Source organism: Heptranchias perlo, chromosome 37 (genome assembly GCF_035084215.1).
Source record: "Heptranchias perlo isolate sHepPer1 chromosome 37, sHepPer1.hap1, whole genome shotgun sequence".
Taxonomy (NCBI): domain Eukaryota; kingdom Metazoa; phylum Chordata; class Chondrichthyes; order Hexanchiformes; family Hexanchidae; genus Heptranchias; species Heptranchias perlo.
In genome coordinates this window covers 11,800,213-11,817,660 of record NC_090361.1, presented here as the reverse complement: position 1 = coordinate 11,817,660, position 17,448 = coordinate 11,800,213, and the positions used below count along the sequence as shown (strand labels likewise).

The following is a 17,448-nucleotide window of genomic DNA, read 5'->3' as shown; positions in this document are numbered from 1 at the left end:
GGCAGCAGACTGTTACTTTTAGCAAATAGCAGGTACCGGCTACCTTTAAGAGATTTTAAGCGACATTCTCCCTTTAAGAGATTAGGGCTCCCCCTGCGGGTGGAAAGTGCGAATTGCACTGAATCCTCACGTCAACGCTGATTTCCAACGCTGCCTGCAGGTAAGTCCTCAGGCTGGACAAAAGTCCTTCCTGCCTGTGCAGGGGGCCATCGGGTGCGGGTTAATCGCGGATGCTGCGCTCGTCTCTCCATTTTCTCCGTTCTCTCCACTTCTCACCAGCAGGGGGGGCCCAAATCTCGGGTGAGATGCTCGCACCTCTTAAAGGCAGGCTGCACCTCTTAAAGGCCGACTGCACCTCTTAAAAGCAGCCTTGCAAAAAATAAGATACAGGTCCGCACGGAGTCTGAGCGGAGATCAGACATCGCACACGTAAAACACAGATGCAGGTCCCGTCCCTTTGTTTACAAACTGTTGAGTTATGTTAAAGCATTGAATAAAGGTTGCACACTGCTAAATCCCACATCCTCCAATCTGCACACCGGATCTACCAATTTGAGTTTGCACCAGGACTGCAAGAGAGCATGCACCAAGGTTCTCTGATGATGCACTAGCGGCCTTGGTGCAAGAGGAGAAGGAGGGGCATCCTATATCCACAGGATGGGGGGGTGGGGTGGGCAAGAGGCCCCCCCAGACATATGCCCAAGAGGCAGTGAGGGATGAAGTCAATGCCAGGCACACAGCACCACAAACCTTTCCAGCACGGCTGTCAGTGTGTCCCGCACTGAGTTCAGATTCTTTATCTTTATCAGTCAACAGAAATTGCACCGAGCACTTCCTGTAACACATTCAGAAAACAACCTTGTGTTTGAACTTCATCTAGTTCACCGATTGACTTGACTTTTGCTCTGCACAGTCTTGTTGAAAGTTGGCTGCAGGATATCTGCGACTGAGGCCTTGCAGTGTCTGTTGGCAGAGCTCTGTGGTGAGTTGGTATATTTAAGGCCATTGATCCTGAGATCGTGGTTGTGTGTGAGGCACATTCTGCTGCTGAGCATGATAGGATCATGGTAGTACCTAAATATGAAGCCAATGGGATTAAAGGGACAGTGGCATTGTGGTTATGAAATTGGCCGAGAGACAGAAAGCAGAGAGTAATGGCGAACGGTTGTTTTTCAGACCGGAGGGAAGTATATAGTGGTGTCCCCTAGGGGTCAGTATGAGGACCGCTGCTCTTTAAGATAAACATTAATGACCTGGACTTGGGCATAATTTCAAATTTTGCAGATGACACAAAATTTGGAAATGTAGTGAATAGTAAGGAGGATAGTAACAGACTTCAGGAGGACATAGACAGACTGGTGATATGGGCAGATACATGGCAAATGAAATGTAATGCAGACATTTGCATTTTGGAAGCTAAAATGAGGAGAGACAGTATGAACTAGTGATGCTGTTCAAGACTTGATAGGCCATTGCTTCGAAGAAGAGCAGGGGAGTTTTACCGGGTGTCCTGGACAATATTTATCCCTCAACCAACATCACTAAAACAGATTATCTGGTCAGTATCATGTCACTGTTTGTGGGACCTTGCTGTACGAGAGCTTTAGGGAGGGAATTCCAGAGCTTAGGGCCTAGACAGCTGAAGGCATGATCGCCAATGTTGGGGTGAAGGTAATCAGGGATGCGCAAGAGGCCAGGATTGAAGGAACGTAGAGATCTCGGGGGGTTGTAGGGCTGGAGCAGGTTACAGGGATAGGGAGGGGGCGAGGCCATGGAGGGATTTGAAAACAAGGATGAGAATTTTAAATTCAAGATGTTGCTGGATCGGGAGCAATGTAGGTCAGCGAGCACAAGGGTAATGGATGAACGTGACTTGGTGCGAGTTAAGCAGAGACAAAACTCTATAATGTGGTACTTATGTCCGCTATGCTATATTTTTCCTTCAGTGCCCATCTGGAATGGGAATAAAAGAAGTTCCCTTCAAGGATTTCAAAGAGCTTTTTTCCTTTTATTTTTCCAAGTACATTTTAAGCACAAGGTTGCCGTTATTACATGTTTTACACCTTTGATAGTTTAATCGTTAATATTTAATGATGGAAACCAATACTGGGACCACGGCAGGATAAGTAATGCTTTAATTAATCACAAAGGGGTAATATTTCCACAGCCAAATTTGGATAGTTGCAACTTTGGTAAGACACAAATCAAGTATTTGGCGAAGTGTATTTTACAGTCTGAGCATTTCCCCCACAGTGGTAAGAATTTAATTAGCTTCTCCTTTTCACACCAAGAGTGGTAGGAATCTGGAACTCCCTCAAAAGGCTGTAGTTGTTGGGGTACAATCAGAGCTTTCAAGGCTGAGATCGATAGATTTTTGTTAGGGTATCAAGGGATATGGAGCTAATGCGGGACAGCAGAGTTAAGATACAGATCAGCCATGATCTAACTGAATGGCGGAGCAGGCTCGAGGGGCTGAATGGCCTGTTCCTATTCATATAGGTTTCCTCTTAAATGTGATTAAATGCATAAAACAGGTGACAATATTGTGTTTCAGATCGAAGAAAAACATAATAAGATGGTCAACGGTTGCTTGAGTATTTTTCAGTCCGACATCTATTTCTCATCACCTCACAATTACATAGAAACATAGAAAATAGGAGCAAGAGTAGGCCATTCGGCCCTTCGGGCCTGCTCCGAATGATCAAAATGATCACGGCACTATTTCGAAGAAGAGCAGGGGAGTTCTCCCCGGTGTCCTGGCCAATATTTATCCCTCAACCAACATCACTAAAACAGATTATCTGGTCAGTATCATGTCACTGTTTGTGGGATCTTGCTGTGCGCAAATTGGCTGCCGCGTTTCCTACATTACAACAGTGACTACACTTCAAAAGTGCTCCATCAGTTGTAACGCACTTTGGGACGTCCTGAGGTCGTGAAAGGCGCTATATAAATGCAAGTCTTACTTTCTTTTCTTGCCCTATTTCACTTTCCATTCCCCTCGATGTGTGTAAGGGGCAGTCGATCTGATCATGTCAGTCTCCCGTCTGGTGGGTTAGGTATAAATTACCCCCGTGGTTACTGAATTCGTACTTCGGTGAGATCTGCTCAGTGCAATATATTATAAAGTCTCATTCCGCCTCTGCAGTCCAGTACTCTACTGCTCTGTTGATGTGTCCCAAATTCAATTTGTTTTATAATTGCTTCCCCACATTGTCTTAGAATTACCTCCATTTTTACAGAATGAGGTATTAATTCTCTACCTCAGAGGGCTGTGGACGCTCAGTCGTTGAGTATATTCAAGACTGAGATCGATGGATATTTGGACGTTAAGGGAATCAAGGGATATGGGGATCGGGCGGGAAAGTGGAGTTGAGGTCGAAGATCAGCCATGATCTTATTGAATGGCGGAGCAGGCTCGAGGGGCCGAATGGCCTACTCCTGCTCCTATTTCTTATGTTCTTATGTAATTAGCTTTTCACTTCAATTTTCTAGCTAGGTTATGGGGGGGGGGTAATTTTAACCTAACTCGCTGGGTGTGATTCCCATGGGATCGGGTGGAATTTACACCCCGCCCAAAATGATTTGAATGGAGAGTAAAATCGGACGGGGAGTAAAAGCAGCATTGCCCCCAGATCCCGTCAGTATCCCAGCGGGCGGGATAGGTTAAAATCGCACCCCCTCTCCCCCCATGTCTCTACTACTTCAAATAAACAAGTGGTTACCCATGACTTTACTCCATTACGAGTCTGACCTTATTCTTGTTGGTGTTTATTTGCCTGACATTTCCTCACATAAATATTGAGTTTTATACCCCATATTACTGTGAAAGCTTCAGCTGCCCAGGCCTTAAGCTCTGTAATTCCCTCCCCAAACCTCTCCGCCTCTCTCTCCTCCTTTAAGACGCTCCTTAAAACCTATCTCTTTGACCAAGCTTTTGATCGCCTGCCTTAATATCTCCTTATATGGCTCGGTGTCAAATTTTGTTAATCGCTCCTGCGAAAGCACCTTGGGATGTTTTACTACTTTAAAGGCGCTATATAAATGCAAGTTGCCATTGTTGAAAGATACAAGGCAACAGTTAACCATTACTTTCAAATGATCTGTTAGCACAAAACGACAGAAGGCTATTTAAAGCGCAAAATGACAGAAGGCTATTTAAAGCGCGAAATGACAGAAGGCTATTTAAAGCGCGAAATGACAGAAGACTATTTAAAGCAGAGGCAGGTTAGTACTGAAGCATTCTAATTTGCGTTTCTTGTTCCTGTTGGAGCTGTGTGTTGGGATTCAGTATTTTGTTTGCTCGTTCTGTATCGTTCCCTCAGTATCGGACTTCAACCAGAGCACTTCTGCCTTGGTTACGGGTTCATCCTTGGTCGCCAATACCTAGGAAAGCATAACAGTATGGATTTTACAACTTCAGTGTTGCCGTTACTATATCTACGAACAGGCCAGGCAATGCAGCATGATTGTAACAGCAAGGCTTTCGAAATTCATTCACACATTGCAGACATAAGCACTCAGTCATCAAAGTTTCCCATTCAGCTAGGATAGGATACCTAGACAATCCTTTGCCTATATGTTAATAGATTAAATATATATATACTGGAAATATACAGCAGATCCATCAACATCCATTGCGAGATGAGACAGGTTAATGTTTAGGTAAGCACTTCATCAGAACTGGAAACTTGGAGATAAACAAACCCCTTTATAGTTGGAAATAAAGACGATAGACTTGAATTTATTTATTATTATTCATTCTCTGGGATGTTGGCATCACTGGCAAGGCCGGCATTTATTGCCCATCCCTAATTGCCCTTGAGAAGGTGGTGGTGAGCCGCCTTCTTGAACCGCTGCAGTCCGTGTGGTGAAGGTTCTCCCACAGTGCTGTTAGGAAGGGAGTTCCAGGATTTTGACCCAGCGACGATGAATGAACGGCGATATATTTCCAAGTCGGGATGGTGTGTGATTTGGAGGGGAACGTGCAGGTGGTGGTGTTCCCATACATTTGCTGCCCTTGTCCTTCTAGGTGGTAGAGGTTGCGGGTTTGGGAGGTGCTGCCGAAGAAGCCTTGGCGAGTTGCTGCAGTGCATCCTGTGGATGGTACACACTGCAGCCACGGTGCGCCGGTGGTGAAGGGAGTGAATGTTTAGGGTGGTAGACGGGGTGCCAATAAAGTGGACTGGTTTGTCCTGGATGGTGTCGAGCTTCTTGAGTGTTGTTGGAGCTGCACTCATCCAGGCAAGTGGAGAGTATTCCATCACACTCCTGACTTGTGCCTTATAGATGGTGGAGACTAAGGTGTGATTTGGTTATAAGGGTCATCCCACCAAGGCGGTGGTTTGGGCGGGGCAGATGGCGTGAAGCATTGCCAGGCGTGGAGGCTTCAGTAAGGGGCAAGGGATTGCCACCCAAATGCCAGGTTTCCATCAAACTCATGATATCAATGCAGTCATCCACAATAAGGCCATGGCTTGCGAGTGAACAGCATTTTGGAGGGAAATGCAGAGAGGGGCCGTGATTGTTAATCCACTGGCAGAGTCCAAGGAGGCAGCGGTGGGTGGAGTGAGCAGGACAGGAAGGAGGTTGGCGAGCTTAAACCCCAGTGGGCATGTCGGGCAGGTTGGTCATCGAGAGAGGAGGATGGGGCAGTTGGCATTGCCTCTTGTAAGGAGACCATGACTGGGGCCTCGATGGACCCTTCGGAGAATGCTGAAAGAGGCACTGAGGGTAGCTATGGGCTTATCCAAGGGGGAGTCAAGCCTGGGACGGAGGCAGGAGAGTACGAAGGCAGAGGAACCATGAAGGGTTGAGGGAACCCAAGAGAGGAGAAATGAATGGTGGCATGACTGGGTGACAGGAAGGGTGGAGACAGGAGAAGAGGGTCCAAGAGAGGTTGAGAGAAGATTGAAAAAAGGGCCATAATGAGAGAAATCGAAGAAATAAAAACATCTATGAGACAAAGAGAACGTGTCAATAGTACAGGAAGTAAGAAAGTAGAAATAAAAGCCAGAAAAATGGTAAAGCGGGAATGACAGAAACAGATGGACACCGAGGGTATCAGCACAGTGTTCAGACTGGATTCTGTGCCAGCTGACTGTAATGTTACAATAAAATGTAGCATTTCAACCCCTTATAAGCTGATTTTAATATTCAATCAGTGTCACTACAGAAATGTAAACAATTCCATGCAGATCTCAGGACATCTCAACCAATGAAGTACTTTTGAAGTGTAGTCACTGTTGTAATGTACGAAACACGGCAGCCAATTTGCGCACAGCAAGATCCCACAAACAGCGATGCGATACTGACCAGATCATTTGTTTTAGTGATGTTGGTTGAGGGATAAATATTGACCAGGGTACAACAAAGAACTCCCCTGCTCTTCTTCGAAATAGCCCCATGGGATTGTTTTCGTCCACCTGAGAGGGCAGACGGGGCCTCGGTTTAACGTCTCATCCGAAAGCTGGCACCTCCGACAGTGCAGCACTCCCTCAGCACCGCACTGGGAGTGTCAGCCTAGATTTTATGCTCAAGTCGCTGGAGTGGGGTTTGAACCCACAACCCTCAGATGCGAGGGTGCTGCCCACTGAGCCACACAGGACCTCCCTTCTGAAAGAAAGGCTCCAAAACAAAAGTCTAACAAATGAACAAATCCACTGGTTCTTCCTCGGTCACTTACCGTCATTTTGGAAACGCCTAAATAGGAAGAGCAAATATCTGATACTTCTGCTTTCTTTGACCTGCACATTCTGATAAACCAATTACGATATTCTTTCCTCACCTGGCGGTAAAACAAAATACAGAAACACTCCAGTATAAATAAGTCAACAACACCTAATGTGAACATGAAACTGTTCTCTAACCTATATTAAAGTGGTCCGATTTTTAATGTACGTCAATATACATCAATTGCAGTTAAGCTGGCTCTTCACATTTGATCACATGCCAAATGTTGAACTTTGACCTGCATTTATGTACGTCAACCACACACCATAGAAACTGTCTGCAGGAACAGCACTGCATTCAGTTCTCCATCAATGTACGCTAGCACGCACATAACATTACATTTTAAACCCATCCATTGATGTTGAGAATAGCTACCATCGGTATGAGTTTATTTTATAATAAAGATGTTTTATGACAGGGCAGAGTCCATTCATTGGTGGTCAGCGGCCTACCAAATATGGATGATCAATTTATTATTTTTTTTACAGGATTCCCAATCCAACTGTGTTGAAAAAAGCAAAAGGGAAGGAGAAATATTCACACAAAGGATGGTAGAAATCTGGAATTCACTCCTCCAAAGGGCTGTGGACACTGGGGGACAATTGGAGCTTTCAAGATTGAGATCGGTAGATTATTGTTGAGTAAGGGTATCAAGAGATCTGGAGCTAAAACGGGTAAATGGAGTTGAGGGGCCATGATCTAATCGAATGCCAGGGCAGGCTCGAGGGGCTGAATGGCCTCCTCCTGTTCCTAATGTTCCGTAAACAAAAAATGCTGGAAGTGCACAACAGATTTTTGTTCCTGGGATGTGGGCAACTCAGGCAGAGGCTGCGTTTACTGTCCATTCCTCATTGCTCTTAGAAAGTACCAGTGGGACTTTTTAAATCGCTGTAGTCCTTGTCAATCATCTGAAAGAGAGAGGTCGTCTAACGTATCGGATAATCATTCTTGTTTTAACCCACAAACATTTCCAGCATTGCCATTTCTATTTAATTTCTGATTTTCATAGTTTCCTTTAATATGCATCTAAAAAAAGATCAATTTGTTGCATTTGAAAGCAAATCAGCCACCCATGAGGAAAACAGAATAACTTGTTCATAGTAACACGTCATGAATAGTTCTAAATGACCTTTTCATGCACCCAGTCAAACACACGGCTCTCTGGCAGAGAGTCAGTGTAGCGCAGATGGGAGAACAGCCACCTTCTGTGTTGTAGAATTCTTTGGTCCTTATATTGGGGAAATGGAGAGACCTGCCTCATACATATCTCACAGCTTAAAGGTAATTCGCAGTCAGGACAGGAATAGTGTGACACCGAAGCATGACATCATTGTTACAGGAAATAAATGTCACACAACAGTGCACGCAATAGTTAGATTATCACGTCCTTCATTATTTTAAGATATTTTTAATAAGTTTCACCTGGCTTTAAGTTCAACCAATTCTCGCAACACAACAGACCCCCACATCAACACATAGACACAGACAAACAAACACACACACACAAACATACACACAAGAACAAACATACAAGAACAAACACACAAACATATACACAAACATACACACACAGACAAACATACAAGAACAAACAAACACACACATACACACAGACAAACAAACACACACAAACATACACACAAACATACACACAAGAACAAACAAACACACACACAAACATACACACAAGAACAAACATACACACAGACAAACAAACACACACACACAAACATACACACAAGAACAAACATACAAGAACAAACAAACACAAACAAACACACAAACACAAACGCGCACACAAGAACAAACACAAACACACACACAAATACACACACACAAACAAACATGTACACACAGTTAAACACACACATATATGCAAAAACACACACAAACACACAAACTTCCACCCACAAAATCTGTGTACACTACTGTATAATACTCTCAAATCAGTTGATTCTGGTAACAAACAAGCCATATCTTGACTGTGGAAGTGTAATTTGCTGCAACCCTATAATTAGGACAGCACATGCACGCAAAATCATATTCCAAAGTTGTTTACCTGGTTGTTTAACGCGCAGTGAACGATGAAAATGAATACACCCTGTGCAATGTTCAATATAGTGAATAAATATGACATCGCAATGGTCTCCTCCTTAATCTGAAACAAGCCAAATACCCAGGAGCAGCCCAGCAAGATAAACTGTGCCAGGGCTTTAAACGTGAGCATCCTGTGAAAAGACAAGAGCAGGTTCTGTGTGAGAACTTCTCGTTAAACCCTTCCAAACTTAAAAAACTATTTGAGAAAAAAACTAGTTGTATTCTATCTTGAAGATGGTTTTATAGCTTGCTGTCTGGTGCCTCCCTTAATGAGCGTCATTCATGGCTATGGGCTGGCTATTTTACCATGGAGGGCGTCGTAACAAAGTTTGATCCCATCGTTGTCTGATGTCCAATTTTCATCATGGGTTGCTGGATAATGATTGGGAGCAGAAACCCTGGCTGATTTTTCCACTCCATATTGCACAGATGTTGTAATCATCTGGAATGTGCTGCCTGAAAGGGCGGTGGAAGCAGATTCAATAGTAACTTTCAAAAGGGAATTGGATAAATACTTGAAAAGGAAAAATTTGCAGGGCTGTGGGGAGTGGGACTAATTGGATAGCTCTTTCAAAGAGCCGGCACAGGCACAATGGGCCGAATGGCCTCCTTCTCTGCTGTAAGGTTCTATGAAGACCGGAAATTTCCTCGGAGTTGCTCCTGCTCCAATGTAACTTCGACAGAAGTGTGGAGCAAAGCTCATTTATAAACAGAGTTTCCGCTGTACCTCCGGCAACAGTGACGAGGAGATTTCCGGTCTTCATAGAATCTGACAGCACAGAAGGTGACCATTTGGCCCATCTCTAGATCGTTGACCTCAGAGCCAATTAAGTACTTTTGAAGTGTGGCCACTGTTGTAAGATAGGAAACATGGCAGCCAAATTGCACACAGCAAGATCCCACAAACAACAAAATGTGATAATCTGGTTGGTTGAGGAACAAAGCAAGGCCAGGACACTGGGGAGAACTTCCCTGCTCTTGTTTGAAATAGTGCCATGGGATCTTTTACATCCACCTGAAAGGGCGAATGAGGCCTCAGTTTAACACCTCATCCAAAAGGCGGCACCTCCAACAGCACTCCACTGGGGTATCAGCCTAGATTTTATGCTTGAGTCTCTGGCATGGGAATTGAACCCACAACTTTTTGATAACAAAGGCAAGATGTGTTACCCACTGAGCCACACCATCAACCTAAACACCATAGATTGTTCATTTTGGACAATTGCCAATCTGTGTTGATTGGTAATCCAAATCTTGATCATGGCACTGAAAAATCACAATCCTCTGATTAATCAATTGTTGTTCACCTATTTTCCAGTGAGTTGTCACCACCCACCTGGACTGCTTCATTGTTGAAACATCTGCATTTAGGCTGGAAATCTTCTCTCTCAGGATCCAGAGAGTAATTGAGAATAGAGTTATATTAACCTGCAACAACAACAACTTGCATTTATATAGCGCCTTTCACATAGTAACGTCCCAAGGTGCTTTACAAGAGCGTAATCAGACAAAAGTCAGGCAAGGCTACGGACCAAATGCTGGAATATGGGATTAGAGTAGACAGGGCTTGATGGCCGGCGCGGACACGATGGGCCGAAGGGCCTCTATCCGTGCTGTATAACTCTATGACTCTATGACTCTAAGATCACCCATCTTAACCTTTATAGTTCCTCATCACCTGTACGATGCTAAAATAACAGGAAATGAAGTGCAGGTAACACATGGCTCCATTCTGAATTGGTAGGGTCATTTGGACCATAGTGATCATCCAAAGGAACTCAGTAATATAAGGAGTTCCTGTTAAATTTCACCACACTGAAGAGTGTTGGAAGAATAGTCCTGCACTGGCTCTCCATTCTACCCCATATTGTGGTGGGACCAAAAATATGATGTATATTTTTTGTAGCAAGCGCTAATATTAAAACAGGGGCACCTTATCTGCACTTACGTTTCATGAAAATTTCTGTCGAGTTTTTCGCTCTTGCCTCTCGCCCAAATTCGTGGGTTTAAACTCCATGACTCGAGCACATGGTCTAGGCTGACACTCTAGTGCTAGTGCTGAGGGAGTGCTGCGTTATCCTTTAGGTGAGACATTAAACCGAGGCCTTCTCTGCCTATTCAAGTGAGACGAAGCTGGTAGGGTTTGGCATTCGGAAAGGATGAGATCACAGGGCCTAATTCATCCCAAACTACCTGTGAGCCATGTGCAAGGAACCATTCCATTTTTTGCCATTCCTTTCAGAAACATTCGGCAAGAAACACTAGCTACATCATTAAATAAATTTAAAACAGAAATAGACAGTTTCCTAGAAGTAAAGGGAATTAGGGGTCACGGGGAACGGGCAGGAAATTGGACATGAATTTAGATTTGAGGTTAGGATCAGATCAGCCACGATCTTATTGAATGGCGGAGCAGGCTCGAGGGGCCGATTGGCCTACTCCTGCTCCTATTTCTTATGTTCTTATGTTCTTATGAAACACTGGCTATCTTACACAATAGGGACACATGTCCTGGATGGAGGGGATACAACAAATCCCAGCAATAACCCTCTGTATGAATAATATTAGCACATCGAACGCACGAGGAAAACAGAGACAAATTGTCTTCAGTAAAATGCTGAAGACTCAGGCTGAAGTAGATATGAGGGTAGAAGTTTTGATTGGCATACTTTGCATATGGTCACTTAATGCACTCGTATTATACTCTGACTTGCACAATTCCTATTTAGCATTAAGCTTTTTGCTTTAAACAGGTTGACACCTGACTAATAATAGTGCGCACAGGATGAGATAAAAGCCATTAAGGATTTGTACGTCAACTTTGTCAACTGCAATTTCTACCCTGTGAAGTCTTACCAAAATTACGAAACAGACTGGTCCCAGGAAACTCCACAAAAATCCGTTCTCCAGATTTAACCAACAGCTGTAATTAAAGGAAGATTTTTTAATACAATAAAGTAATTTCAAATCAATAACATATTAATAAAAAATCTGCTTGGACTTCCTGTCAACCTTCCCCCGTTATAAATTCCTATGTCCGGGTTTATAATGGAAACTGCCTATGTAAACTTGTCACGCTGTAATTACACCTACCGGCCAGTGGAGGGAGGAATTTATAATGGGAGTATAAAAATGATGATAAAATGTGTCACTTTAAAATGGCAACTAAATTACAGCTACATGCCACAATCCAATTATACTCTGTCCTTTAACCTCACTTCACCTGAAGACAACACTTGGTGCTGACTACATGGTGTAAACCTTGACTTTGTGCGGTAGTCTCTCCCGCTTGAAACCGATGGAAATACAAATCGGGAGAGATGTGAAACGGGCAGTTGACTTGCTGTCACCCATTTTACACTATCGCACAAAGTCAAGATGGAGCGCCTCTGTTCACAACAACATGGGAGATGGATTTGTGTATCGAAAAAGTGAATGAAAACACATTGTCAATTTTTTAGCAAGGTTCAGATTTTAATATGAGTTTAGTCTATGCACCCAGCAAATACGGATGGTGCACATCACATAGACTGAGATAGTCACAGAAGGTCATTTTTATATTTCTATCATGGTGTTTTAAGCTCTTATCTTCAGTGTAGAAAACAGGAGAATGTTCATTATAACAAGGACAGATAGTGTTACATGTTCAAATGCTGCTTCACTTATGTATGTGTGACTTATGAAATAAAAGCAAAGAATGCTGGAAATACAGAGAAGGTCTGATCGCATCTGAAAAGAGAAGGACAGGTTAACGTTTCAGGGTAGGACGGCAGGAGACCTCCTTCATGGGACTGACCAAAGCAAAGGGACCAAACAATAACTTGCATTTATATGGCGCCTTTAACGTAGTAAAACATCCCAAAGTCGCTTCACAGAAATGTTATCAGACAAAATTTTGACACCGAGCCACATGAGGACCCTAGGCAAGACAGAGGGTCAGAGGGATCTTGGTGTGCAAGTTCACAGATCCCTGAAGGCGGCGGAACAGGTAGATAAGGTGGTAAAGAAGGCATATGGGATACTTGCCTTTATTAGCCGAGGCATAGAATATAAGAGCAAGGAGGTTATGATGGAGCTGTATAAAACACTGGTTAGGCCACAGCTGGAGTACTGTGTGCAGTTCTGGTCGCCACACTACAGGAAGGATGTGATCGCTTTGGAGAGGGTGCAGAGGAGATTCACCAGGATGTTACCAGGGCTGGAGCGCTTCAGCTATGAAGAGAGACTGGGAAGATTGGATTTGTTTTCCTTGGAGCAGAGGAGGCTGAGGGGGGACATGATTGAGGTGTACAAAATTATGAGGGGCACAGATAGGATGGATACTAAGGAGCTTTTTCCCTTCGTTGAGGGTTCTATAACAAGGGGACATGGATTCAAGGTAAAAGGCGGGAGGTTTAGAGGGGATTTGAGAAAGAACTTTTTCACCCAGAGGGTGGTTGGAGTCTGGAACTCACTGCCTGAAAGGGTTGTGGAGGCAGGAACCATCACAACATTCAAGAAGCATTTGGATGAGCACTTGAAATGCCATAGCATACAAGGCTACGGACCAAATGCTGGCATATGGGATTAGAGCGGACAGGGCTGATGGCCGGCGCGGACACGATGGGCCGAAGGGCCTCTATCCGTGCTGTATGACTCTATGACTCTATGACTCTATATCAGGATAGGTGACCAAAAGCTTGGTCAAAGAGGTAGGTTTTAAGCAGCACTTTAAAGAAGGAGAGAGAGGAGGAGAGGCGAAGGGGTTTGGGGAGGGAATTCCAGAGGTTCGGATTCCAGACAGCTGAAGGCTCGGCCGCTAATGGTGGAGTGAAGGAATTGGGGGATTCACTCAAGTCTATAGTTGAAGGAACGCAGAGTTCGCGGAGGGTTACAGGGCTGGAGGAGGTTACAGAGAGGGAGGGGTGAGGAGGCCCTGGAGGGATTGGCACACGAGGATGAGAATTTTAAAATCGAGGCGTTGCCAGACCGGGGGCCAATGTAGGTCAGTGAGCTGAGGGGTGTTGGGTGAATGGGACTTGGTGCATGTTAGGATACGGGCAGCAGAGTTTTGGATAACAAGTAGTAGTCACTAGTACAGAGACACTTATAGTCATAGATGAAAACCATGCGTTAGTAGCCTGTAAATATTTTTTTTTTAAATGCCGCAGGTACCAAGTCCAAGTGTTCCTGGCATGTGAGTCTAGAAGCGACTGTCCACAGAGTCCTAGACAGAGGTATCACAGTGGAGCCTGATTCTGTCGTCACCCCACTGCCATGTTCATGTACTTTCGAGCAGTATGTTGATCAGGATTAGGGACCTTGGCTGATCTTTCCCCTTTCTTGAGTGAGGGAAACCAAATCCATTTCTAGAGCTCCCCCCACTCAGATCGGGTAACTCAGCACAGAGCTGGCATTGAGACTTCCTGGTCTGTTGTGCTCAGCGGAATGTGAGGCAGTAGAAGTGTCAGCCTTGGCTCAGCGGGTAGCTCTCTCGCCTCTGAGTCAGAGGTCGTAGATCAAAGTCCCACTCCAGAGACTTGAGCATATAATCTAGGCTGACACACCCAGTGCAGTACTGAGGGAGTGCTGCACTGTCGGAGGTGCCATCTTTCGAATGAGATGTCTACCCTCTCAGTGAGAGATCCCATGGAACTATTTCGAAGAGGAGCAGGGGAGTTCTCCCTGGTGTCCTGGTCAATATTTATCCCTCAACCAACATCACTAAAGAAGATTATGTGGTCATTTATTTCATTGCTGTCTGTGGGACCTTGCTGTGCGCAAATTGGCTCCCACATTGCCTGCATTCTAACAGTGACTACACTTCGAAAGTACTTCATTGGCTGTAAAGCTCTTTGGGATGTCCTGAGGTCGTGAAAGGCGTTATATAAATGCAAGTCCTTACTTATTTTTATATTTACCCGCTGAGCAATTTGAGAAGCCTGTGTGTGTTCAATTGCCTAAATGAATGCCCTCTGTTCACTAACCATGTTTGATTCTCCTTTTAAACGTGCTCCCTCTCACAGCCCATGACTCAATGAGAATCCTTGGCCTGTGTGTGATAAACTGCCCTCTACATGACTTCAATACGCATTCATCACCCCAGTGTACAGTGAACGCACAGATAACCTCTGTACTTACCGCGTGCCGGTCCCATAGCCTTTGTGATTTACTGCTGCAGACACGGCCACAATCACCGCTGGACACCCATAGCCGATGGGGTACATGAGTCTGCCTCCAATGACACGGGTGCGGGAAAAGTTCACAACCTTGAGGTTTGAGACCATGAGGCAGAGCTGCACGGCCTCCAGACACATCCAAGAAAATGCCGCCAGAAACAAGTAATGTAAACCACCGGCTACAATTCTACATAAAACCTAAACAGCAACAATAATCATTCATTATAATAAATTACAAGGTTGTTAGCAATGTGAGCCTGGCTGGTGTGACAAGCTTGTGCCCTCTACTCTGGATTTCTTGTGATGTTGATGCACCATCAACTGGCTGACAAGGAATTACAGCCAGTCGGTCTATTTTCCTATCCTGAAGGTACCAACCAACTTGTGCTAGGGGGCAGCCCAATGAGTGCCAGCCACCTCCCAATATTTCACTCAAATGCCCATTCGTTATGGGTGAGCCTTAATATTAAATGTCCCTATTTCTGCAACCACCTCCAGCCCTACAACCCTCCAAGATCTCTACGCTCCACCAATTCTGGCCTCTTGCGCATCCCTGATTTTCATCGCTCCACCATTGGCGGCCGTGCCTTCAGCTGCCCAGGCCCTAAGCTCTGGAAATCCCTCCCTAAACCTCTCCACCTCTCTACCTCTCCTCCTTTAAGACGCCCGTTAAAACCTACCTCTTTGACCAAGCTTTTGGTCACCTGTCATAATATCTCCTTATATGATTCGGTGTCAAATTTTTGTCTGATTACGCTCCTGTGAAGCACCTTGGGACGTTTTACTATGTTAAAGGTGCTATATAAATGCAAGTTGTTGTTGTTTTTGAGAGATCATGGAGGGTATCACAGTCTATTCACAAATGTCTCCACACTCGTGCACATTTGCTTGATCAGGAATGAGAGCCTTGTCTGACTTTGGTCCCCTCTTTCCCAGGGTATACCAGCCCATCTGCTAGCCAGGCCTGAGGTCATGTGCAGACGCAGGGATCAAACATGGGACCTGGTAATTTGTGTAATTCAACACTACACAAAGAGATGCCTTTAGCCACTGGGTTGACAGGGTACCCAGTTCATTGTTAATGCCATTTCAAGTCGCAAACCATTCCTGTTAAGATTTGGTCATTTCCATAGCTTAAATTTCACAAGGAAACCAACCAAATGTTATCCTTACACCTACAATCGAACCGTAAACCTAATGTCCAGTTGAGAAGGGCAGCTTTTATGTTAATTATCAAACAGACTTGCTGTTCTAATTATCAAGAGGATGCAATCCACAAAGGGGATTGGTGGGAACCATTAAGGAAGGCTTTCTTTAGTCACTATATCTAGTGAAGTCGTAAGCCTGTCCTTTTATTATACTTCTACCGTTTCGCTAGCTAGTTACAAACAAAGAAAATCTTCCCCCCTCAACTTTACCTCACTGGGGCTGAAAATTAGCCGCAAGTGGTCACATTATAAATCGGTACTGTAGGCTTTAACAGAAATGGCCTGCTGGCCTTTATACCAGGGCTGCTCTGCCCAGTCCAGATAAAGAAGAGGTAAGATTTTTAAAGATGACATACATGTAAATAACAGATATTTTAATGCACCTCCAACCTCTGTAAATCATATTTTAAAATCAAATTCCAATTTTCAGTATTGGTATGCACAATGGTTTAATACATATGGTGTGAAATCATCAGTCTTGAGAAGTTAAACAGTCTGAAATTAGACAGCATGGGACTCAAATTCAGAACTTAAGTGTGGCCATTGGTAAAACACTTGATCTATAGTTTCTGCGGATTATATACGATATAAAGAACATTACCGTTTGTGTATTAATGGATGTTGCTATCAGAAACACCACCTCCGCCAGGAACAGATTCAGGCACAAGTGTGCTCGGACTGTCGTGTTCTGGTTTTGAATAGACTGGCAGCAGAAGAAGGTCCCGATTGACACCAAAAGGCACAGCAAGGATATGGGCAATCCGATATAGGTGATCCAGTTGAGAATGGAACTATGCAGCGGATTCTATGGGATCATGAGAGCAATTAAAATGAAAACAAAATAAATAAATATTGTCATGGCATTAGATTCCATCGCTGCATCAGGCTAAAGTCAAACAGTGCTGCGGGATATTTTCTGAATTGTATTGCAGCAATATCTATTTTACCTGATTTTGGGCGTATGAGTGCTTGTCTGTATGTGTGTTTGCTTGTGTGAGAGCTTGTGTCTGCTTTGTATGGATTTGTCCATCTCTGTTTTGTGGGTGAATGCATGAGTGTGAGTGTGTGTGTGTGTGTGTGAGTGTGTGTGTGTGTGTGTGTGTGAGTGTGTGTGAGTGTGAGTGTGTGTGAGTGTGTGTGTGTGTGTGCCTGTGTTCCGTGCTAATGAACCGCACTGCACTAAATCACAACCGTAAAATAAAAACAGAAACAGCTGGAAACACCCAGCAGGTTCAGGCAACATCTGTGGAGAG

At 44.3% G+C, this 17,448-nt stretch overlaps 1 protein-coding gene across 1 annotated transcript; it reads right to left on the bottom strand.

Moving 5' to 3' along the window:
- Nucleotides 1-2,003: 2,003 nt before the first annotated feature.
- On the bottom strand, nt 2,004-17,347 carry LOC137304523 (adhesion G protein-coupled receptor E4-like). Its single transcript, XM_067973160.1, has 7 exons — nt 16,797-17,347; nt 14,950-15,185; nt 11,686-11,752; nt 10,166-10,257; nt 8,792-8,960; nt 6,686-6,787; nt 2,004-4,386 (listed from the first exon to the last, which is right to left on the bottom strand). Exons 2-7 carry the CDS (start codon nt 15,123-15,125, stop codon nt 4,288-4,290), a joined length of 705 nt encoding a protein of 234 aa, XP_067829261.1. The 5' UTR covers nt 15,126-15,185; nt 16,797-17,347; the 3' UTR covers nt 2,004-4,287.
- Nucleotides 17,348-17,448: the final 101 nt, after the last annotated feature.